This window comes from Vulpes vulpes, chromosome 12 (genome assembly GCF_048418805.1).
Source record: "Vulpes vulpes isolate BD-2025 chromosome 12, VulVul3, whole genome shotgun sequence".
NCBI classification, from domain to species: Eukaryota; Metazoa; Chordata; class Mammalia; order Carnivora; family Canidae; genus Vulpes; species Vulpes vulpes.
This window is the reverse complement of record NC_132791.1, coordinates 183,919,274-183,942,844: the sequence shown is the minus strand read 5'-3', so window position 1 is coordinate 183,942,844 and position 23,571 is coordinate 183,919,274. Positions and strand designations below refer to the sequence as shown.

The following is a 23,571-nucleotide window of genomic DNA, read 5'->3' as shown; positions in this document are numbered from 1 at the left end:
TCATGATCCCAGGATCCTGAGATGGAGCCCCACATTCCCCACATTCGGCTCTCTGCTCATCAGGGAGCCTGCTTCTGCTTCTCCCTCTCCCCCTGCTCATGCCGTGTGTGTGTGTGTGTGTGTGTGTGTGTGTGTGTGTGTGTGTGTATCAAATAAATAAAACATAAGAAAGAAAGAAAGAAAGAAAGAAAGAAAGAAAGAAAGAAAGAAAGAAAAAAAGAAAGAAAGAAAGAAAGAAAGAAAGAAAGAAAGAAAGAAAGAAAGAAAGAAAGAGAAAGAAAGAAAGCTAAGTCTGAAACTTGAATGTGCATGTGAATTACTGGGGGAATCCTGTTAAACTGCAGATTATGATTCAGAAGGTCTAGGGTAAGCTCTCTGATGCTGACAATGCTGCTGTTCTATGGACCACACTTGGAGTAGCAAGGATCACTACAGGTTTTAAGAGGACACAAGCCACAAAAAAAAGTACATTAAAAACTAAAACAGAAAACTCATATTTTTCTCGAAAACAACACATTAATACATATAAGCTCTAATATAAGAATTATAACTTATCCATATTTCCTGATGGGATTCTACGCTTTGTAACATCTTAAAAATATCTTCATAATGACTTCTTGTTTAAATTTAGCGTCCAATTTCTTGGAGCTTTGTGGAGGGTTTCCACCCTTCCACTAATAACCCTGACTTATATCAAGGCTGAGAAGCCAGTACATGATAGATTGTTTCAAGTTGTCATACTTTTCTTTTTTTAAAAAAAAGATTTTATTTACTTATTCATGAGAGACATACAGAGAGAGAGAGAGAGAGAGAGAGAGAGGCAGAGACACAGGCAGAGGGAGAAGCAGGCTCCCTGCAGGGAGCCTGATGTGGGACTCGATCCCAGGTCTCCAGGATCAGGCCCTGGGCTAAAGGCGGTGCTAAAACGCTGAGCCACCGGGGCTGCCCGCCAGTTGTCATACTTTTCAAGGAGGTCCCTTTCTTTCACTCATCCACTCATAGCATCCTCTTGCTGCTTAAATTCAAACATTAGACAAATGGCAGAGTTACGTGAGATTTCAGGGGCTGGGGCCCCAAGTTTCTCCAGATGAAAAGCAAATTTCCACAACCAAACAGCACCTTACCAAAAGGCAATGACAAATACCACCGGCTTCCACTTCTTTCCTTAGGTGACAAAGTTCCAGCTATGAGATGGCAATTAGCACTTTATACAAACTACTGATTTTCATTCTTTTACCAGATCCTTTGAGTGGCAAGTTCTATTTACTTTCAAAAGTCCACAGAATAAACAAAGCAAGGTACTTGACAAGGCCCTATATTCCACCTGGGGCCAAGTTCACGCCTTGCTCTTTTTTAACTCATTTCTGGTTATCTGTCCTGTACTCAAACATTGGCTAGCTGCCTCTTTTAAAAGGCAGCTATACACCATCACCACCCTCCCCGCCCCCCTCCATTCTCTTTGCTAACAGCAATGCCTAACTACAGAACCAACATATCCCTGAGAACATTCCAGCTTACTGGATAAGGTCAGTTTAAAATTCTAGATAGGGATAACCTATTCCATTTGTCTTTCTTTAGAGCCCTTCAGAAATATCCTCTGGCAATCAGCAGAACAAGATGGAGAGGGAGAAAATAGTCTATGATTCTGCAATTTACAAACACTGAGACCTTTATTTAAGGGTGTCCACATTTTATATTATTCCCAAGGCATGTTTATCCATGTACTCAAGTAAGCGTAAGCCCAGTGCTTGGAAGAAACAAAATGTACATACACTGCAGCCCCATGCAAATGGCTTCTCTGGCTAAGAAGGCCATGAAGTTTTGCTGCCGGGCCTCAGAGGAGGCCTACCTGTGACAGGCAGCGTGGGGACACAGTTTTTTCTGAACTGGAGCATGCCCTGCCCACAAGAGAGCTAAGCAACTGCCCAGAGAGGCCTATTACAAAAACCATTCAAGAGGGTCAGGGCTGGCAGGCCCCAGCCCCGAATACCCTGGAAGCTGAAAATAAGAATTCTGAGAAACGAGCTCTACTGTGGACAAGTCTGACAGAAAGTTCTCTGTTTCTGCTGCCTCCAAAACTGGCTGCCCTGCTCGATGATTGAACTCTGGGTACCAACTGGGCCATGCCGGCCACTGTGCTGGGGCGGAGGATTCAGGGATGCTGGTTGGGTCTTCTAGGTGAATGAGGGAGAGTCAAACCTCGGCGGCATAAGCTGGACTCGGGGGGCTGGTCTGGGCACCCCCAGGCATCCAGGCTGCAGGGCTCCATTCAGCAAACACTTGCTGAGCGTCTACCGTAAGCTCTGCACTCCGCTAGGTGCGGAGGAGGAAAGCGAGCCACGGCCCCCCGTGCTGGAAGCAGACGCCCGAAAGGGCCTCCCGGGGGGGGGGGGGGGGGGTGCGGGCCCCGAAACCTGCCACACACCGCTGTGCCCAGGGCCACCGGGGGCGCCGCACGACCGCCGCGCCGGGCTCCGCAGACCCCAAGCTCCCTAACGAGAGGCTCGCGACGGCGGGGGCGGGGGCAGGAGCGGAGGGGCAGGCCCGGGGCAGGTGCTCAGGTGGGAGCACGCGGCCGGGCTGCGGGGGCTGCGGGGGCTGCGGGGTCCCCGGGGCGGTGGGCGGTGGGGGCGGCCCGGGGCCCGCGGCGGGAGCGCGAGGAGCGGCCGGGCCTGCGCCCCCGGAGCGCGCGGGGCGGGGAGCAGCCGCCTAGGCCGCCCGCCCGCCCGCCCGCACCTGGGCCCCGCCCGGACCTACCACTTGCGCGACCTTGAGGCAGCCGAGCGCGCCGCGCAGGTAGTCGGGGTCGCAGCGCAGGCCGGCCAGGCCGCGGCGCTGGCTCACCGGCTCGGTGGTGGGCTGGTACGGGCTGCTGGCGCCGGAGATCATGGAGGTGCTCGAGGCCTCGCCCTCGAAGCCGTCCAGCTCCTCGCCGCCCCGCATGCTGGCGGCCGGCCCCGGCCCCGGCCCCGGCCCCGGCCCCGGTCCCGCAGCTGGGCTCAGCGCGGCCGCCGCATCGCCGCCTCCTCGGCGCCCGCCGCCCGGCTGCAGCCGCGGTCGGTCCGCTCGGGCTCGGCTCCCGCCGCCTCGGCAGCGGAAAGGGAGGGAGGCGGGAGCAGGCGGAGGGGGAAGGAGGCGGGAGCCGGCGCGGCGGGCCGGGAGGGGGCGGAGCGAGAGCCCGGCCGCCGGCCGCTCGGCGGCGCTCCGCGGCGGGGGCGACTCGGAGGCGGCGGCCGGCGCCTGGGGCGGGGGCGGGGCCTCGGAGGGGCGGGGCCTCGGATGGGGCGGGGCCTCGGAGGGCGGGGCGGGGCGCCGTCCGCTCGGACCCCGCCCTCACCTGCGCGCGCGGGGGCCGCGGGCGGGGGCGGGGGCGGGGGCGGGGCGGGGAGGGTCGCGGGGACCTGCGGCGCGCGGCCTTAGTGTGGGTCCCGGAGGACGCGGGGTCCGCGCAGGTGGGCCGGGAGACCTCCCGGGGAGGAGCGAAGGTGCCGCGCGCCCCCCTCCGCTGCGGACGCTGCTGGTCCAGGGTGGGCCCCACCAGAGGGGGCGAAGGCTCTGGGCTCCCGCCCCGCGCGCCTGGCCACGGACCGGAGCCGAAGCCGGGAGTGGAAGAATGAGCGAGGGGGTCGCTCGGCGCCAGGTCTGCAGGACCGACACGCTAAGGGTCCGTAACTCCCGGTGTGAGCTCTGGATGCCCCGGCCTGACCGAGGAGGGGCGCCCCACCTTGTAGACACCCCACCCCCACCCCCACCCCCACCCCCCGTAAGCAACGTTAGTTGCCTCGCAGCTGAAAAGATTTTGCAGCTCTGTCTAATCGTCGTCAGGTTAAACACAGATTTTTGTTCTGACGGGCATTAATCAGGGACCAATTTGCAATTCAAGTGTGAAGGCTAATTTTAAGCTTAAGTAAAACACTGACTTTCTAAGAATTGTCGCTTTGGTTGGTATTGAACTCTCACACACCGCAAATATGGAGAGCTTCCAGTGCTCCAGGCACTGAGCAAGACGCTTCAGGGAGATTTGTTCCCATTTTACAGAAGGGCAGGTCGAGGCTCAAAAGAGGTAGTAGCTTGTCCTCAGCTTGCCCCAGCTTTCCATCACACAATATCGCCTAACATGTAATGTAAGCAGGCTGGTGAACTCCAAGCTAAGATGCAGTAAACTCCATAACTAGAAGGATTTCCTGAGCGCCTGGGTGGCTCAGTCGGTGAGCGTCTGCCTTCAGCTCAGGTAGTGATCCCGGGGTCCTGGGATCGAGTCCTGCATCAGGCTCCCTACGGAGCGCCTGCTTCTCCCTCTGCCTGTGTCTCTGCCTCCCTCTGTGTCTCATGAATAAATAAATAAAATCTTTTAAAAAGAAAAAACTAAAAAGATTTCCATTTAAAGGGCTTTCACTCTTAGGTTACCAAAGATGGGAAAGACGATCTCTCATACTCTATTCAACCAACAAATCTGTGTTGGGCACTTACTATGTGTTAAGACATATATTAGGAACTGGAGATAGACTGCCAGGTAAAAATGACAGGTTGGACATAGCTTTGGCCTTTGTTGTCTCCCAATATCCCAGTAAAATGACAGTGATGGAGATATTTGGGGTGGGGAAGGGGAGCATAAAACCACTGGGACAAAGAATGAGAGCCAAGGGCAACAAAGTATTGGAAGCAGAATAGCAAATGGGCAAGTGATAACTGACAGCAGACCCAAGAAAGCTAAGCCCTAAACTGGCACAGGGAAAAGCTAAACTACAACGTAGGTTATATCACAGAACAAAAGGCTCCAGAATGGGCAGCACCAAGCACATGTAGAAGTGGATCACTAAGGCACAGTTTAGGGCAGGGGTACCATACTGAAAATTGTGTGTGTGTGTGTGTGTGTGTGTGTGTATGTGTGTATGCTGAATAATGGGAAAGCAAAAGACTTAAAAATTCAATAGAATAATTAAAGAAGGGGCGCCTGGGTGGCTCAGCAGTTTAGCACCTGCCTTCAGCCCAGGGCATGATCCTGGAGTCCCGGGATCGAGTCCCACATTGGGCTCCCTGCATGGAGCCTGCTTCTCCCTCTGCCTGTGTCTCTGCCTCTCTCTCTGTGTCTCTCATGAATAAATAAATACAATTTTTTAAAAAGAATTAAAGAAAAGGAAATCTTATGGGAAGTATAGCCAAAAGACAAAGACATTGGAAATAAGAAAAAAGAAAATTAGAGGAATAGTACAACAGAATAATAGGATAGTAAGACCTGCATAAAATTAAAACCAAGAAAATGGAGGGAAGAAACCATTAGATAATAATTGAATAACATTTTCCAGAACCAAAGGACATGAGTTTTGGACAGGGCCCAGGACAGTGAATGAACGTGGACTCGCACCCAGGAGCACGGCACTGGCAAGGAAAAGATCCTCAAGGTTACAGAGAGAAATACAGCAGGTTTCACTATAAAGAATCAGGAATCAAAAAGGCATCAGACTTTTCTACAGCAGCTTTGGGAGCTACAAGGAAATGAAGCAAACTCTCTTCTACATCCTGAGGAAAAATTACCCCCACCCTGAAATCTGATTCCATCTGGAGTATCAATCAGGTATGAGAGCTGATGTCTCTTTTGGAGAACATTATGTTCTCATGCAGAGAACTCCCTTTGTCCTTTTCTCCCAAGGCTGCTGGAGGACACCACCAGAACAAGGATTTAAACCAAGGAAGCAAAGGACAAGAGATCCAGGAAAGAGTGGCTGCAGCATAGAAAGAGGTGGCAAGGATCCCAGAGTGAGGGGGGCAGAGGCCCCCATACATCAGGGCTGGGAGTCAACCAGCCCAGATTGGAGCAGCCAGAGGCTTTGAGAGACTTCTTCAAGATGGAAATTAATATGATGAATATACAGAAAGAGAGATGCATAATTTCAGGAAAGTTTTGAGATAAGTTGGGGATAAGTGCATGGAGAATTAAGTGAATATTCATATATATTTATTAACTGCAGGGAAAATAAAATGATGCATAGAAAAGTATGGTGAATCTCATGGCTCAGCTGTCAATAATCTCTGCATAACTATAATAATGTGAACAATGAATGCTGATCTAACCAGAAGTAACCAGACAGGATGTGTGCAGGTATGATAGGGAGAAGGGGAGGGTACGCAAGAGATCTAAATACTCATCATCTATCATGAGAGATCAGATGCTTAAAACTGAAAAATCCAGAGGTAACGGTATATGCGTGTTAATTTAAAATATAAAGATAAGGGGACGGGTGGCTCAGTGATTGAGCATCTGCCTTTGGCTCAGGGTGTGATCCTGGAGTCTCGGGATGGAGTCCCACGTCGGGCTTCCCGCATGGAGCCTGCTTCTCTTCCCTCTTCCTATGTCTCTGCGTCACTCTCTGTGTGTCTCATGAATAAATAAATAAAATATTTAAATATATATAAATATATTAAATATATAAATATAAATATTTATATTATTTATTAAATAGAAGTAAATAAATCTTTAAATATATATATTATATATATATAAAGATAAGTACAAAAATAATCAGTTGAAAGTTTCAAAGTGTTGCTTCTGGGGAACAGGAAATTTAACAAGGGTTCTAGGCCTTGTAGAACTATCTGATTCTCTCAACTATGTGCACATATAACTTTAACAAAAGTAAAAACCCCTAGCTGACTTAGTCAGTAGAGCCTGTGACTCTGGATCTTGGGGTCATGAGTTCAAGCCCCACATTGGGTGTAGAGATTACTTAATAAAATATTTTAAAATTGTTCAAATATCTAAAAATAAAAGCTAAGTTAAAAACCATTTTTTAAAAAGGAACTTGAGAGTCAGTGGTGAGCAAGGCAGATACAGTCCCTGCCAGCATGAATGTGGAGAGCAAGTATTGAAACCTATAAGTGTAACAGAGCATGTGCTGAGTATTGTTCATGGTGCTATGGGAATTTCCAGCAAGGATTTCATTGAATCTCTGGATCAGAATTTCAGCTGAGATTTGACATGTGAATAGCAGTTAGCTAAGCAAAGAGATAAGGGTTGATGGAAGTGTGTTCTAGGCAGAGGGAGCAAGATGTGCAAAGGCCCAGAGACAAGCAAAATCAAGGCATAGTGAAGAGGCTCAAACGCAGAATTCATGGGGAGGAGGACACCAGACAAGACCTGCAGCTGGAAGGAAGCCTCTGGCTGGTCCCTACGGGAGTCTGGTAGGCCGTGTGACAGGGTGGACTCTGAACAGAACAGTGCTAAACAGAAGAGTGGCCTGGGGAGGCCTGACTTTTAGAACTTACTCTGACTTCATTGAGGGAGAAGGATTGAGCGGATGCAAGATTAGAGGCTTTCTCCAGTACTTATTAACTGTTCCCTGTTCCTGGACACTAGCCTAGGTTTATTTTTAGTTCTAGGGACAGACTCAAAATTTTTACTTCTGGTTTTTAACAGAAGTTAAACAGACTTCCAAAGGATGTTGTTAGGAATCCCACATAGTAATGGTAGGTAAAACTTGGTATTATCGTGCCTTCCTCAGTTTCAAATTGTAATGTATCATGAGTCTATGGCTGTAACTGTGTCTCCAAGTGTCTATCGGTGCTGAGATCAAGATGAGGATGATAAATGATAGAGAAGTGGGCAGCCTTCTGACAGGTTCCTAGGTTTCAAGGTCTGGTTCACATATCCAAGGCTGACTCAAGGCAATCAGACTCAGAATAGCCTGATGGATAAACCAGATGTTACTTTATTAATTGCTGTCAGTGGATAGAGACTCTGCCAGCAATCATAATGCTGATTCATATCTCAATCCCTGAACTTGTCCTGAAAGAGCTTCTTGGAGCATAGCATCCTTCAGTATGGGCTATTTCCCAGAATCCCCCGGCTCCCTGGATCAGGCCTGGCCTGGCCAAAGTCCCTCAACCTCTCATTTAGCCCTGAGCTTATTTCCCTCCAGGGGCAACCACGTCCAAGTCTGGGGGTCTCCTCACTCTAGCAACCCTAGCACTCTAACACTCTAGCACCCCTCCACAAACACCATTATTCCATGGACTCTTGAAAAGTTCTAACCTCAAGAGCATTGGTCCTACAGGGACTTCAGGTTCTAAATCCCACGAAGGACTGGGAGCAAAGCACCTTCCTGAATGGTGGTCCCTGGTGCTCCATACCTGGAGATGGGGCCTGTGTTGTTGAGGCAAAAGGGAGTTCACATTTCATTTCTTTCTGAGGCCTCTCCCTAGTGCATCTCTGTGGGTGCTGAAGGTGCGGGTAGCTTTTCCTGTAACTTCAATTAAGCAATAGATCTAATCTGCATTTAATAAGCTCAGTAATTGTAGCAGGATCTCTGGAGACCTCTCCTTCAAACAAAAATACAGAGGGTGGTAGGGAAATAGAACGGTTCAAGCATCAAGTATATAGTGGGGAAGATGAATTCAGTTTATCATGAACAGTGATCAGTGTTTAATATCAAAATGAACCAAATGCCCAAGAAAATCTTAACCTTTACTGTCATATGACTAACAAGTTAGTTTGAAAAGACTTCACTTGTAAGAGGCCTTTCAAGGGAGAGTACCCATACAAATTCCTTATGTCTGAAAGATTAGACTCGAAGATGTAAAAATAAACAACCCACTTTTGCGTTCGAAAGCAGCAGATGCCCGTGTCCTGCGTGCGGGACTGGCGGCTCCTCCAGCCTGCATTCCCACACGCCTGGCGAGGCTGGGCCTGGGTGAATTCCAGGCGGGAGCAGTTCAGGGCTTGGAGTGAACTGCTGCTTCTGAAAAAACTGGTCTCTTCAGCCAGAAAAATGCTCTCCAAGTCTTCTCTAAAAATAGTACTTGCTGGGATTTTCCAGTTTGACATTCCTGCAGCTCCTACCACCAAGGACCACGCGAGCCAATCCATCTGTGCCTCTTCCCAGAGACGCCGGTGGAATCCCACCCTCCATGGGATGCCAGTTTGAAGGTCCTGCTGCCGTCAGCCCCCGAGGGCACTTGATGATTCAGGGAAAGATTTACCTGCTCAGCAGCTGCCTCGCTTCTCCCTGGCTGCCCTCCACCTTCTCTTCTCACGGCAGAGGAGGGGGAATGGTTTTCTAGGGAAGGGAGAAAGTGTGACCATAAGGAAATGTGGGTGCTGTCTTCACTTGCCTCCAGTACCCCTGGCCATGCCAGGCCCAAGGCTGACTGCAAACTGGGAAACTCGGGGAGCTGCTGTGGCGGCCAGGGGGCGACATACATAAACCAAACCTTTGCGGATGGTCCACTTCCACGTGCCAGCCAGTGGGCCACGTGCTGCAGCCTCAAGCTCTCACAGAAGAACCGTGGGGATAGTGGGACCGAAGTGGGCATGCTTGCTTCTGTCTGCCTAGCAGCCACCCCCCTGCTTCCAATGACAGCATCCCCGCCTTGTTCTAGAACTACTCCTTTTCCATACTGACACCCACCTCCCACCCCCCCAGGTGATGCCCACCCAGGAAGAGTCAGGCCCCAGACCCAAGTATGACCCGTCATGGTCCCCTTCTACCCTAGATTGGCTAGGGAGAGCTTGGGACATGAGTCAAGCCAATGAGACTCCTACCCTGGAACACAGGGCTATGTATGGGAATCACACAAGGGGTAGATTTTTCAGGACCCCCTCCAAGACTGATGCTTAAGCCCAACGTGGGGACAGGAATCGGCTGCTGCAGATCTGGGCAGGGCTGCCAGACCAGGATGACCGCCTGTGGGAGGAGAGGGCAGGGGAAGCTTCAGGGAGCTAAGCTGGGCCTTCTTTGAAGGCTAAATAGGGATTCACTCAGAACCATATGATCCTACCAACAGTTCTGCCTTCTTTTTTTTTTTTTTTAAGATTTTATTTATTTATTCATGAGAGACAGGAGCAGAGAGAGAAGCAGGCTCCATGCAAGGAGCCCGATGTGGGACTCGATCCCAGGTCTCCAGGATCACACCCTAGGCTGCAGGCGGCACCAAACCGCTGCGCCACCGGGGCTGCCCCAGTTCTGCCTTCTTGAAACAGTCTCCTTGCCTGGTATATACGGCCGCAGGCTCTCCTGATTTTTCTCCTACCTCTCTGGCTGCTCTCTCACTCCTCTTCATAGGTTTGGTCCCCGGAGTTCAGGGTTTCTTGGGGTACTGGCTTCACCACCTCTCCTGACTCCACACCATTCTCCTGAACTCCAGCCACTTAAATCCACTTGCCCACTAGACATTACCCTTGAGGGTCCTGAATTCCATGAGGCTAAAACGTAATTCATAATCCCACTTGCTAGCACCCCCACCCCCACCCATGCAACCCTGCCCATTCCTCTACGATGCCAATATGAGGAAGAGGAGGAGGAGGAGAAGGCATTTTTTAAAAATTTAATTTAATTTAATTTTAATTTCATTTTGAGAGAGACAGAGAGCAAGAGAAGGGGGAAGGGCAGAGGCAGAGGGAGAGAGAGAACCTCCAGCAGACTCTGGACTGCACGTAGAGCCCAACATGGGGCTCGATTTTTGTGACCCCAAGACTATCAGCTGAGCTGAAACCAAGAGTCGGACACCCAACCGACTAAGCCATCCAGGCACCCTGAGAAGGCATTTTAGAAATACATTCCGTGTGCCAGACACTGCTCTATTTGGTTTTCATATATTAACTCGCTTAATCCTCAAAATAGACCAATTAAGAGGGCTAACTCCTCTTATCCTGTAGGGCTCAAGCTAGATGCCCAACTCATCGGGATCACCTTCCTGAGTCTCCAGGCTGGGTCAGGTGCTCCTGCCCTGGCTTTCCCAGCCCCTTGCATCAAAGTATTTACCCATCCATCTGCAGCCCTTCCAATGATCTCCGTTGTATCCCTTGGGCCTGGCCCAGGGCCAGACTTGGGGTAGGCATGCAAGGAATCATGTGAGGAATACAGGACTATATTCACTGGCTGTGTCATCTCAGACATGTTAACATCTGTGGGCCTCAGTTTTCTTGTGTGTAAATTTTGTTTTAAGATTTTATTTATTGGGCAACCTGGGTGGCTCAGCGGTTTAGCGCCGCCTTCAGCACAGGGCATGAACCATGGAGACCCGGGGTCAAGTCCCGCGTCAGGCTCCCTGCAGGGAGCCTGCTTCTCCCTCTGCCTGTCTTTTCTGCCTCTCTCTCTCTCTCTCTCTCTCTCTCTCTGTCTCTTGTGAATAAATAAAATATTTTTTTAAAAAATTTATTTATTTATGAGAGACACACAGAGAGAGGCAGAGACATAGGCAGAGGGAGATGCAGGACTTGATCCCAGGACCCCAGGATCATGACCTGAGTCAAACACAGATGCTCAACTACTGAGCCACCCTATGCGCCCCTCCTATGTGTAAGTTGAAAAGGGTTTAGTATTGTGTCTGAGACAAAATAGATACTCTGCAAATGTTCAGTCATTGTTGTCATTATTCTGAACAAGCAGGACAAGGCATTCTGGAAAGAGGAGCTAGCCTAAGCAAAGGCCTGACAGAAGGGCCTCAGGGGTTCAGAAAGAGGTGAGCAGTCTGAGTTTGTGTTCAGACGGGGAGGGTTAAAGGGTATGTGAATGGTAGGGGCAGGGACGGATGGGCAGGGAAGGTTGGGAACACGTTCTGAAGGACCCTGCACTCAGAAGAGCCATCAGAGTTGCCCTGGGCTCTTTAAGCAGGGCACTGACATGATCAGATTTGGGTGAAAACAAAAAGTAGAGATGAATAATTCAAAGTCTTATCTTCTCTATCAAATGGGTAGCAGACTCTGTTACCTTAAATAATGAATAGAGCCCTTTAAAAGAAAAAAGGTCTCAGAGCCCTCAAGAGGCCATCTGCAGATGCCTAGGGAGCCCCAGGCCGGTTTGGGGAAACCATGGTACAGCCAGAAAGCCCCGAGAGTTCAGGGAGGCTGATTCTTGAAGAGGGGGCTGGAGGTACCCTGGATCTGTGGGCACCTGAGCTAAGCCTCAAGTTATGGACAGGTCCTAGGCAAGTGGTCAGAGTGGGCAGGAAAGTATGATAGTAGAACAAGCCAAGGGCAGAGTCCAGGAAGCCAGATTAGAGGAGGGAATGAAGTAGTAGCTGAGGGACAGATTTACTAAAAAAGTGGGGGTGGAGAGGTTTTAGGAGCTATTGTCAAAGGTATGAATGTTACACAGCTTTTGCTCTTTAGCTTGTATATGTGGACTTGAGGGTTGTTTAAAAAAAATTTTTTTTATTTATGATAGTCACAGAGAGAGAGAGAGAGAGAGAGAGAGAGAGAGGCAGAGACACAGGCAGAGGGAGAAGCAGGCTCTATGCACCGGGAGCCCCCGACGTGGGATTCGATCCTGGGTTTCCAGGATCGCGCCCTGGGCCAAAGGCAGGCGCCAAACCACTGCGCCACCCAGGGATCCCCTTGAGGGTTGTTTTAATTAAATGTGTTTACTTAGTGGCACCTGGGTGGCTCGGTTGAACATCTGACTCTTGATTTCGGCTCAGGTCATGATCTTGCGGTCATGGGATCAAGCCTTGCATCAGGCTTCACACTCAGCGGAGAGTCTACTGGAGAGTCTCTTTCTTCCTCTGCCCCTCCCGCTGCTTGCAAGAGTGCTCACTCTCAAATAAATAAATCTTTTTTTTTTATAATGTATTTACTTGGAAACAACTTCAAAATTTTAAAAAAAAGCACATAAGTACAAATAACTGTTTTTTCCCTCGACTATTTGAAAGTTAAGTTTCCAACCTAATATCCCATCACACCAAATATTAAAATATTTGTAGCACATTATGTAGCAAAATAATTGTAGCACATTATGTCCTACAAACAGGGACATTCTCCTCCTTTACCAGAATACAACCATCAAAGTCAGGGAATTATTATTGATATGTTACTATCATGTAATCCTTGGATCCCATTCAAATTTTGTAGCAAAGTGATCCCATTAAGAGTCACGTGTTGCCTTAGCTGTCCTATTTCTTTAGTCTCCTTCAGACTGGAACAATTCCTCAGACTTGTCTTGACTTTCATGACCTTCATACTTTTGAAGATTCAACCAATTATTTTGCAGGAATGTCCTTCAATTTGGGTTTCTCTGATGTTTCCTCAGGATTAGATTCGGGTCATACATTTCTGGCAGAAATAGCCTAGACGCGATGTTGTGTTCTTCTCAGTACAACGTATCAGGAGGCACATGAACGCTGTCTGTTCTGTTACATCAAAATGATGTTCATTTTGATCAGTAGATGAGGCTGGTCTACCAGCCTGCTCCACTGTAAGTCACTCTTTTTACCCCTTGTAATGAACAAACCTGAGCGCACAAATAAATATTGATCACAGTGGATAATCCATTGAATAAATCATATAAATTGAAATGTTGGTGAAGAATGGAATGTTGTTTGTGATTAAACTTCCAATTTATATCAAATATAGACTCATGATTTCCTATTTTTTATGGGTTATAATCCTTTTACAATCTTTTTTTTCTTTCTCTAATTGTGTCTCATTTGACTATGGATTTCCTGTGGGGTCTTTTTTACTTTTTTGACATGTCTCCCTATTTGAGCCCTTCCTGACTTTCTGGCACAGATCTCCCAAGCTCACTTATACTTTCCCTGCGCCAGCCCTAGAATCAGCCATTTCTCCAAGGATCCCCAATTTATTGTATCGAATACCATTGTATTTAGAAACCAAAATTTAGGCATGAGCTGTGCTCACTTGGTCTGTTGCTGCTCCCAGGCCCTCTTGGTGCAAATGGCTAGGGACTATACATATGTATATAAACACACACATATGCGTGCCCATTGATATGTATCTGTGTGTGTATTGAAAACCATAAGTTCACACTAATATCTCTAACTCCAATCCAATATTCTAGCTTTTTTTTTTTAATATTCTAGCTTTTTAAAAAAGATTTTATAGGGTGCCGGGTGGCTCAGTTAGTTGAGTGTCTGCCTTTGGCTCAGGTCATGATTCTGGGGTCCTGGGATCAAGTCCCACATTGGGCTCCCTGCAGGGAGCCTGCTTCACCCTCTGCCTGTGTCTCTGCCTCTCTCTGTCGCTCGTGAATAAATGGATGAAATCTTTAAAAATAAATAAAGAAAAAGATTTTGAGAGAGAAAACATGAATGGGGGGAGGGGTAGAGGGAGAGGGACAAGCAGAGTCCCCACAGAGTGGGAAGCTCAACGGGGAAACTCTATCCCAGACCCACGAGATCATGACATGAACCAAAGTCAGATGCTTAACGAACTGAGCCACCCAGGCGCCCCTCTAGTTTTCTCTCTTTCCAATATTTATTAGTCCCTTCTCTGGCAGTGAGAAACCTGGCTATTATCTTTCATGCATTAATTTACATGGTCAATGCCCCTGTATGTCACCACTTTCCAAACTCCATCACTCCCGTCCCTGCACAGATGTTCTTCTACCTACCGTATGACCCACACTGGGCCCTTCGTCTCACGTGGAGACTCACTTTACTCATTTATTGGACTGATAACCAGAGTTAGGCCAGTCCCCCATGGGTTTGCTGACCTCACCCCACTTGGGCTCTCTCTGAAGCCCTAGGCCCATCTCTTCCTATAGATGCCATCTTCACCCTGAGAAGAATGAAAAGGGTGTTTTAATGCCAGGCCATTCCCCCATCCCCACCCATAGGGACATTCTCTTCACACTGTTCAGCTTCCAGAAACGGGCTTTGGGTCACCATAGCTTCCCACCCCAGTCCCAGCCACCTACTGTGCTCTGCCCACCTAAAGACTTTAGGGTCCAATCAGTGGGGAAGAGGAAAAGCACCAATGATTTGGGGTTTTATTTTGAACAGAGAAGCTGCCTGTTGTGTGACACGTTGCTTGCCTTGTTTGTTGCTCCCAGGAGACCACCAGTCCTGGGGGTGCAGAGCCTACCTTGTTTACCCTCCATCATCAATATCTCAAGTGTCACCCACTCATGCCCACGGTTCCTTGGAAGATAGCAATGGTTGCTGAGAGGCAGGGGAGGCCCCCAGAGGCCACATACCTCAAGCACGTATTTGAAAGCCCACGCATGCAGATGGCGGAGAGCTGCCTTGCCCAAGAAATCAAGCAGTTGCCCAGGTGATGGAATTTATAGTGTGCCGAAAGCTTGTCTGCCCTAAAATAGCTCTCTTGCTCACTGTCTAAACTAGCAATTTATTTCTTCCTATTTAAGGCCTGGTGTTCAGCACTGCCCCCAGGGGCTGGGGGAAAGTGTACAGATTAGGTAGACGAAAGCAGCCGGGCAGCAGCAATGACACTTGGATTCGCAGTCCCCGCTCTGTGACCTTCTGCGTGACAGTGACCAGTAACTTCCCTCCCTGGCCTTTTCCCCCCCATCTTGAAAGTGGTGATCTCAAGCACTAAGGTCTCTCTCTCCCACCAACAGTTCAGGGCTCGTTCTGTTTCAGGACCATCTGCACACTTGGCCCTGCACGAGGCATTTGCCTCAATGCATCCAGGCTTCCCATGAGGTACGAGCTGGATTCTCCTCACCACTTTCCAAATGAGGATGCTAAGATTCAGAGAGGTTATGTGACTCACTTGTCCACAGTTACACAACTCTCAAGTTCCGGAGCCAGGACTCAAAACCCAAGCCTACCTGACAGCCCATGTGTCAGGGCTGGGGCTGTGGGCTATGTTTTTCCTTCTATGTCGGAGCAGTTCCGGTTCAGCTCAATGCCAGAAATACTTACGGTTCCAAGCGTGGGCGAGAACCATCTGGCAGAGAGGCTGGTTTGAGGCTGTGTTTGGTGATGCCTCCCTTGAGGACTCGGAGCCAGGAGAAGCGAGGCATTTGCTGGATTGCCCTTTGCACCTGCGACCCCACAGCCCCTGGTAGTCGCAGAAACCTGCTCCCAGGGGCAAAACCACCCAGGGTGTTGCTATTATGGCAAACCCACCAATTTACAAATGCTGGTTTCCCCAGTGGCAGGGGAGGTGAGAAGGAAGAGCAGGTGGGGCAGGAGAGAGGAAACTGAGAGACACACAGAAGTATCACCTGAGTCTAAAGTCCAAGTCATAAAAATAGGGATCTTGACCAAGCCTCAGTAAACCCCACAGGTGAACGTTCTCAAAGGGCATTTTGTGGGACCGAGAGGACGTCCGTAGTCACAGCTAGCTGGGAGGGCTCACAGTTGAGCCCTTCTGAAAAGTCACACCTACCCAAGTCATCCATGAAACAAACCAAAACAAATAATGTTTAATTTAGCCTTGAGTCTTCCAGTCCCACTTGACCACCTCTAATGATATGCCCAGAACACAGTGGGAAACCTAGACTTAGGCTTTCATAAATGGGAAGGGAACGTCAAGAGCAAGGCTGCCCAGGGCGGGGCAGAGCCTGCACCAGGCTGGGGGCATCCTCGCGCAGGTACAGCAGCGCGAAGCAAATCCTTGCTCTTTGTTCCCTTCTGTGCTGCCCCGAGAGAGAACATGCCCTCTAGATGGGTTTTCAGGGTGCAGACCACCTAACGGTAACTGGGACCCCTGAAATACCTTCACAACATGCACATATTATTATTTGTATACAAAGTCTAACCAACCACAGTGTTTAGTTTCCTATATATGCCGAAGTCTGATTCCAGGCTAGCGTTTGCTGGCTGATTCTGGGTAGGTAAAAAATGGATTCACAGTAAAGTGGCGCCAAATATTTTAAATATCAGGGACAGATGTAACATGCCACAGACTGCTGACAGATGTACCAAGCACCCTCACTCTTTAAAATAAATTACTGCCTTAAAAAAGAAGTGTTAAATAGTTGAATTCTTCCCTAAATAAAAATTAAGATGCTTATAGTCTGAAATTCACATCTTGCTTGCCTTTTCTAGAACTTTAAGTAGTTCTTTAAAGAAGCTGACTGGGTGAGTTGGGTTTGGAGGGGAGGAGGGAGGGAAGATGGAGGAACGCGATGATCATTTCCGAATGTTAATTCAGTTCTATGCAAGAAATAGGTTCAATTAAATGTTCTAGAAAAACATCATCTATAAAGATATCTCGACAGTCTTGTGATTTATCTTGAGTTGATGAAAACAAGATGGAAAACTAAGTTAAGTGTTAACAGTACTGGAAAAAATTTTAACTTTACCCACATTGGAATTCCCTTTTTTTTTTTTTAAGATTTTTATTTATCTATTTACAGAGAGTGTGCAAGCGGAAGCAGGGATGAGGGCGGAGGGAGTGAGAATCTCCAGCTGACTCCACACTGAGCAGAGCCCAACAAGGGCTCAGTCTCACTACCTGAGCTGACATCAAGAGTCGGCTGCTTAAACCACTGACCTACCCAGGAGCCCCAACACGCTGGAATTTCTCAGGAACGGAAACACTAGAAAGGTTAGGCAATTCCTGCCCAAGGTTGGGGAAGATACTTCATGACCTCAACCCTCCCACACAGAACCCCGGCCCCCCACTCCTGGCCTCTCAAACCCCTGCACCTTAGATTCCCTCAGACTCCAGAGCCAGGGGAGACTTCTGGGCTGCAGCTCACCAATGTTCTGGCTCTTTGTACCAGCAGGGTGCACTGTCCATCCACATGGGCATTTTGGCTTCTTCCTTCCTCCTACTTTCAACCACAGGGCTATGGTCCTGTTGTTTCTGTCTCCCAATCAGAGCACAATACCTGTGCCTCAAGTGGCAGAGCATCAGGATGGCACTTGGCATTCTCGTGGCGATCTGCAGGCCTTGCAGTACAGTACTCAACAGCAAGCACAGTCCTTGTCTCCAGAATCCAGGGTCAGACGTGGCACCCCATGGGAATTGCACCAGGTGAGCGATTACAGATTATACAACCCTTCAACCTCTATTTTAATTTTTATGTTTTTTTATAAAAGATTTTATTTGGCAAAGAGAGAGCCAGACAGCACAAGCAGGGGGAATGGTAGAGGGAAAAGGAGAAGCAGGCTCCCACTGGGTAGGGATCCCGATGCGGGGCTTGATCCCAGGACCCTGGGGATCATGACCTGAGCCAAAGGCAGATGCCTACCAGCTGAGCTACCCAGTCACCCCTCTATTTTCTTTATAGATGAGCTATTAAACTACAAAATGTAAGATGCCACAAATGGAAAAAGTAAATTCTACACAGGTACAAATGGGATTGTGGGAACGATGTTTATAGTTTCCAAGGCCAACAGAGCCAACAATCACACTGAAGACCAACCATACGCCAGGCACAGGTGTACCTCCTCTACTGGTCACAATGACTGGAGAGAAATCTTATCCCTCCTTTACAGAGGAAGGAGGCCTAAGAAGGGTGTGAGGTTCCTCAATTTGGGTTGCTTTCTTGCTCTGCTGGATTTTTTTGTTTGTTTGTTTGTTTTTGTTGTTGTTGTTGTTTAGATTTTAGAGAAAGACAGAGAGAATCTCCCTGCTGAGCCTAGAGCCCAACACAGGGCTTGATGTCACGACTCTCAGATCATGACCTGAGTCAAAACGGAGTTGGACACTCAACCAACTGGGCCACCCAGGCACCCTTCTTGTTTTGCCTCTTGATCAGTTCCACATCTGTCTAAAGTGTACCTGCCTGTTTCCGAAGTAGTGAGACGTCTGTAAGGTCAGATGGAACCCGGCAGAGCCCATGCCTGTCCCATCATGCCAGCTGCCTCCCACGTGTGCTGCTCCCAATCTAACGTGACAGCACAGGGAATCTAGAGTGGGTTGGTAAGTGTGTGTGAGGGCCACCAAGCAGGCAAACAGGCAGGCTGGCCTTGCACACACACTCGGGGATATCTACACATGTGAAGGTCTGTTTCTTGGGGCCTGACAAGAGCCCTTACCACACTTTTCATGCCTTAAATGGCAGAGGTTCCGAGACAGGAGAGTGGCAGGCCCCTCAACCCATCTTCCTCAGTAAAGTAACTGTGATTACAGCTCCTTCTTCTCTGTATAAGCGTATTCAATACTTTCTCTTTGGGTGCATTCTCTGCCAGTTTCCCCACCTAACAAGAATGACTTCTCCATTCATGTCAGAAATGGAAAAAGGTTAAAAAGCAATATACATTTGTTTAGCACCATCAATGAACACACTTTCAATTGATAAATTTGCCTCATCTACCTTATAATAGTACAACGCACACCAACATAGCACAATTAGCTCATACTCCAAAGCTAAACGACTTGGGTTCAAATTCTCACTCTGACCTTCATAGCTGCTCAGCCTGTGCCTGTTTCCTCTTCTGGAAACTAAGATAGAAATGATGGCAACGCTTGCCTCATGAAGCCGTTGTGAAGGCTAAATCAATTTATACAAAACATCTAGAGGAGTCACTGGTATACAGTGATCTCTAAAATATTTGCTATTACAACGTTACTGCTAGTATCATGAAATTAAATAATCCCCCATGTACTTCTTTATTCACCAAACTCCTAAAATCAATTTCAAGGCAAAATATAACAATGGATTAATAATTTCTACAACTGATAGGTGTTCAGAATGATGTAACCTTAAAAAAAAAAAAAGATGTAACCTTCATGGAAGGGATTCTGATAACATCTAACAAAACTATAGATGTACATTTACTTTCTTTTTTACCTTTTTAAAAAAATGTTGTATTTATTCATGAGAGACACAGAGAGAGAGAGACACGCAGAGACACAGGCAGAGAGAGAAGCAGCCTCCATGCAGGAAGCCTGATGTGGGACTTGATCCCAGGACTCCAGGATCACCGCTGAACCACTCAGGCTCTACATTTACATTTTGACTAAGGAGCCACACTGTTAGGAATTTACCCTGAAGATAATCCCCACAGGTACAAACAACATATACACAAAATTATTATTATTATTATTATTATTATTTGAGTTCATAGTTGCTTTATTCATAATAGACCCAAACTAGGAACAGCTCAATGTGCATCAATGCGAGAGTGGACAAACTGACATATATTCATGCAATTAAAGAGAATTCAGCAATAAAATAAACTTCTGATACACAGTGGGAAGTCTTAGCTAGGGGGTCAGAGAATAACCAGAAAACGTTCCTGCAGGGATCCCATTCATTCACTCAGGGCGCTGGGATGAATAACTGTTCCCTTGAATCCAGGAGGTGCCAGGAGAGTAACCAGTTGTGCGAGGGGAGGGTGCTGAGGAGCTACTATGTGCTTCAGCTGGAGCGTGGGTCAGTGGGACACCACAGCCCAAGTACTTTTCAACTGTGCCACACTGCTTCCCTGTGGCCCTATCTCTCTGGTCTAAGAGTGGACTACCCTACCCTTGCTTCACCATAATTTCAGACAGATCCAAAAATGTCCCTTCCACGAGGGTGGGGACTTTGTTCACTGCTTGGTATCTGCCACCAAGCACATAGGAGACGTTCAGCAATTCTGTGCCAAAGAAATAGAAGAATGGGGATCCCTGGGTGGCGCAGCGGTTTGGCGCCTGCCTTTGGCCCAGGGCGCGATCCTGGAGACCCGGGATCGAATCCCACATCGGGCTTCCGGTGCATGGAGCCTGCTTCTCCCTCTGCCTGTGTCTCTGCCTCTCTCTCTCTCTCCCTGTGTGACTATCATAAATTAAAAAAAAAAAAAAAAAAGAAATAGAAGAATGAAAATATGTGGTTTCATTGGCCTCTCCACTCTCTGAGAACTTTGAGCTTGCTGCTGGCTGTCTGGCCCACTTGGCGTCTTTGATTCTCGCACCCTCTATTTTCATCATTTCCGGTTCTGCTCCAGCATCACCTCCTGCAAGAGGCCTTTCCTGACCACCCTGTCAGTCTCCCCACCTCTCCATCATCACGTCATCCTGCTTTGTTTTTTTATTTTTCCTGTTTTTTTTAAAAAGCAATACCAGGGTACAAAGCAATATATATATATTTGAAAATCGCCAGTATTAAGGCTTTCTGATGTTTGCAAGGTACTTATTTGTCCTACTAACATCAGCTTCTTCCCAGATGTTCCCTATAAAGCAGGGAGGCTCTCCATCACCCTGTTTTGGTCTCTTCATACGATTGTCATCCTCTGGATTTATTTTTTGGGGGGGTACACAAAATTATTAATTGTAGCAGTATGTAAAAATAAGACCAGAAATGTCTTAAATGTCCATCTATGGGATTGGTTGAATAAGTTATGGTACATCTGCCCAAGAACTACACAGCCATGAACAAGGATAAAGACTTGAAGACAGAAGACTGAACTCATATAAATAAACTTTTAGGTGATGTTAAGTGAAAAAAGTACGTATTGTATGTCCACTGAAAGAGTCTAGATCCAACAGCATCCAGTAATGTTAAGCATGCCTAGTCTAGACCTTAATTCTGAATACCCATTCCCACTAAAAGGACCAGGACTCCTTAGAAAACAGTTGATTCCAGGTCAGAGACAAGGGAAATGCAAGGTGAGCTTAAAAACACCTTTTTGTGCCAGAAAACAAGGAAATGCTCCAAGAAAAATGGGGGCGTATTAAAAGGACAGAGCTGGGGGATCCCTGGGTGGCTCAGCGGTTTGGTGCCTGCCTTTGGCCCAGGACGCGATCCTGGAGTCCCGGGATCGAGTCCCACGTCGGGCTCCTGGCATGGAGCCTGCTTCTCCCTCTGCCTGTGTCTCTGCCTCTCTCTCTCTCTAAGTAAATAAATAAATCTTAAAAAATTGTTTAAAAAATAAATAAAAGGACAGAGCTGTATCTGAGTCTTGTATCCAGTATATATAAAGAACTCTTAAAATGCAACAAATACTTTAAAAATGAGCAGGGATGCCTGGGTGGTTCAGTTCCTAGAAACCAAGGAGAATGTACAGGAACACCACTTGTTAAAATTTAAGCCCCTTCCTGTGTTCTGACAGCCCACTGTTTCTCTCTGTAACAGCATTTATCATATTTAATGTAACTAGCTGGGTTTTTTTTTTTTTAACCATCTTCCTCAGAGGAGTATAATCTTTTCAAGGGTAGAAATGAGGCAAAAGCTGCTTATTATTCATCTCTGCGTTTCCAGTTTGTGACAGAGTACGGGTTCAATAGTGAATAGAGCAAGTTCCCTAAGTCATATACTTTTCTGTATGATGTGTACATGAAAGGTAATTAATCGGGGCACCTGGGTGGCTCAGTGGTTGAGTGCCTTCGGCTCAGGGCGTGATCCCAGAGTTCTGGAATGGAGTCCCATATTGGGCTTCCTGCAGGGAGCCTGCTTCTCCCTCTGCCTGTGTCTCAGCCTCTCTCTCTCTCTCTCTCTCTCTCTCTCTCTCTCTCTCTCGTCTTTCATGAATAAATAAAATCTCAAAAAGGGCAGCCTGGGTGGCTCTGTCGTTTAGCGCCGCCTTCAGCCCAGGGCGTGACCCTGGAGACCCGGAATGGAGTCCTACATTGAGCTCCCTGCAGGGGCCTGCTTCTCCCAATGCCTGTGTCTCTGCCCCTCTCATGATTAAATAAAATATAAAAACAAAACAAAACAAAAAACAAACTTAAAAATAAATAAAACCTTAAAAATAAATAAAAAATGGGCAAAGAATTTGCATACACAATTCTCATAACATATACAAATGGCCAATAAGCACATGGAAAGATGCTCCACCTCATTAGTCACTGAGGTACCACTTTATACTAAGAGGCTATAATTTTTTTTTTAAAGATTTAATTTACTTATTCATGAGAGACACAGGCAGAGGGAGAAGCAGCCTCCATGCAGGGAGCCCAATGCGGGACTCGATCCCAGGACTCCAGGATCACGCCCTGGGCCGAAGGCAGGCGCCAAACCGCTGAGCCACCCAGGGATCCCCAAGGCTATAATTAAAATAACATCAAACAAAAACAATGAAGAACTCCCAGAAAACAAATGTTAGCCAATATGTGGAGAAATTAGAAACCTTATATATTGCTGGTGGGAATGTAAAATGGTTTAGTTGCCATGGAAAACAATTTGGTGGTTTTTCAGTTAAGAGAACTGCCATAGGTATGTGCCTGTAGAACATGTTTACACACAAACTTACTTATGAATGTTCCTAGCAGCATGATTCATAATAACCAACAGCTGAATACAACCCAATTGTGTATCAACTGATAAGGGGATCAAAAGAAATGTAATTTTATCCATGCAATGGGACACTATTTAGCCATTAAAGGAAATGAAGTACTGGTATAGGCTACAACACTGATGAACCTAGAAAATATTATGCTAAATAACGGGGAGTGGGGAAATCTGAGCTAAGAGATATGAGGTTTCTTTTTAGGGTGATGGAAATGTTCTGGAATTTGACAGTGGTAGTGGGTACACAACATGGTATACTAAAAACCCTTGAACATTTTAAAGTGGTGAGTTTTTTTAAAAAGATTTTATTTATTCATGAGAGACAGAGAGAGACACACACAGAGACATAGGCAGAGAGAAAAGCAGGCTCCATGCAGAAAGTCCGATGTGGGACTCAATCCTGGACCCTGGGATCACGCCCTGAGCCAAAGGCAGGCACTCAATGCTGAGCCACCCAGGCATCCTGTGTATTTTATGTTGTGAATTATTTCTCTCATCAAATCTGGGGCAATTTGAGCATCAAAAAGAATGAGTAATTAATTATTAACACTGAATTTAAAAATTCAGTGAAAACAACCACCCAAAAAGGGAGAGGGGAGAAAAAAACCTCTTTATAAATGAATGCCAGCTAATTAATGCAGGAGGAATGACGGGATAAGAAAATGACCATTTAATACTCCTGATAACTGATTTAGGCAAGGATCAT

The 23,571-nt window shown here is 47.3% G+C and overlaps 1 protein-coding gene across 2 annotated transcripts in view; it reads right to left on the bottom strand.

Annotated features, from left to right (window-relative positions):
• The window catches only part of CMTM4 (CKLF like MARVEL transmembrane domain containing 4), a 69,950-nt gene extending 66,756 nt beyond the window's left edge, over positions 1-3,194 (bottom strand). Inside the window, exon 1 of one of the 2 annotated variants that reach the window (XM_072731746.1) lies at positions 2,758-3,194. In XM_072731746.1, coding sequence (XP_072587847.1) covers positions 2,758-2,943 — 186 coding nt within the window. In that variant the 5' untranslated portion in view covers positions 2,944-3,194. The remainder of the gene's footprint in view (positions 1-2,757) is intronic. The other variant, XM_072731745.1, reaches the window with a different exon arrangement.
• Between the last annotated feature and the right edge of the window lie 20,377 nt (positions 3,195-23,571).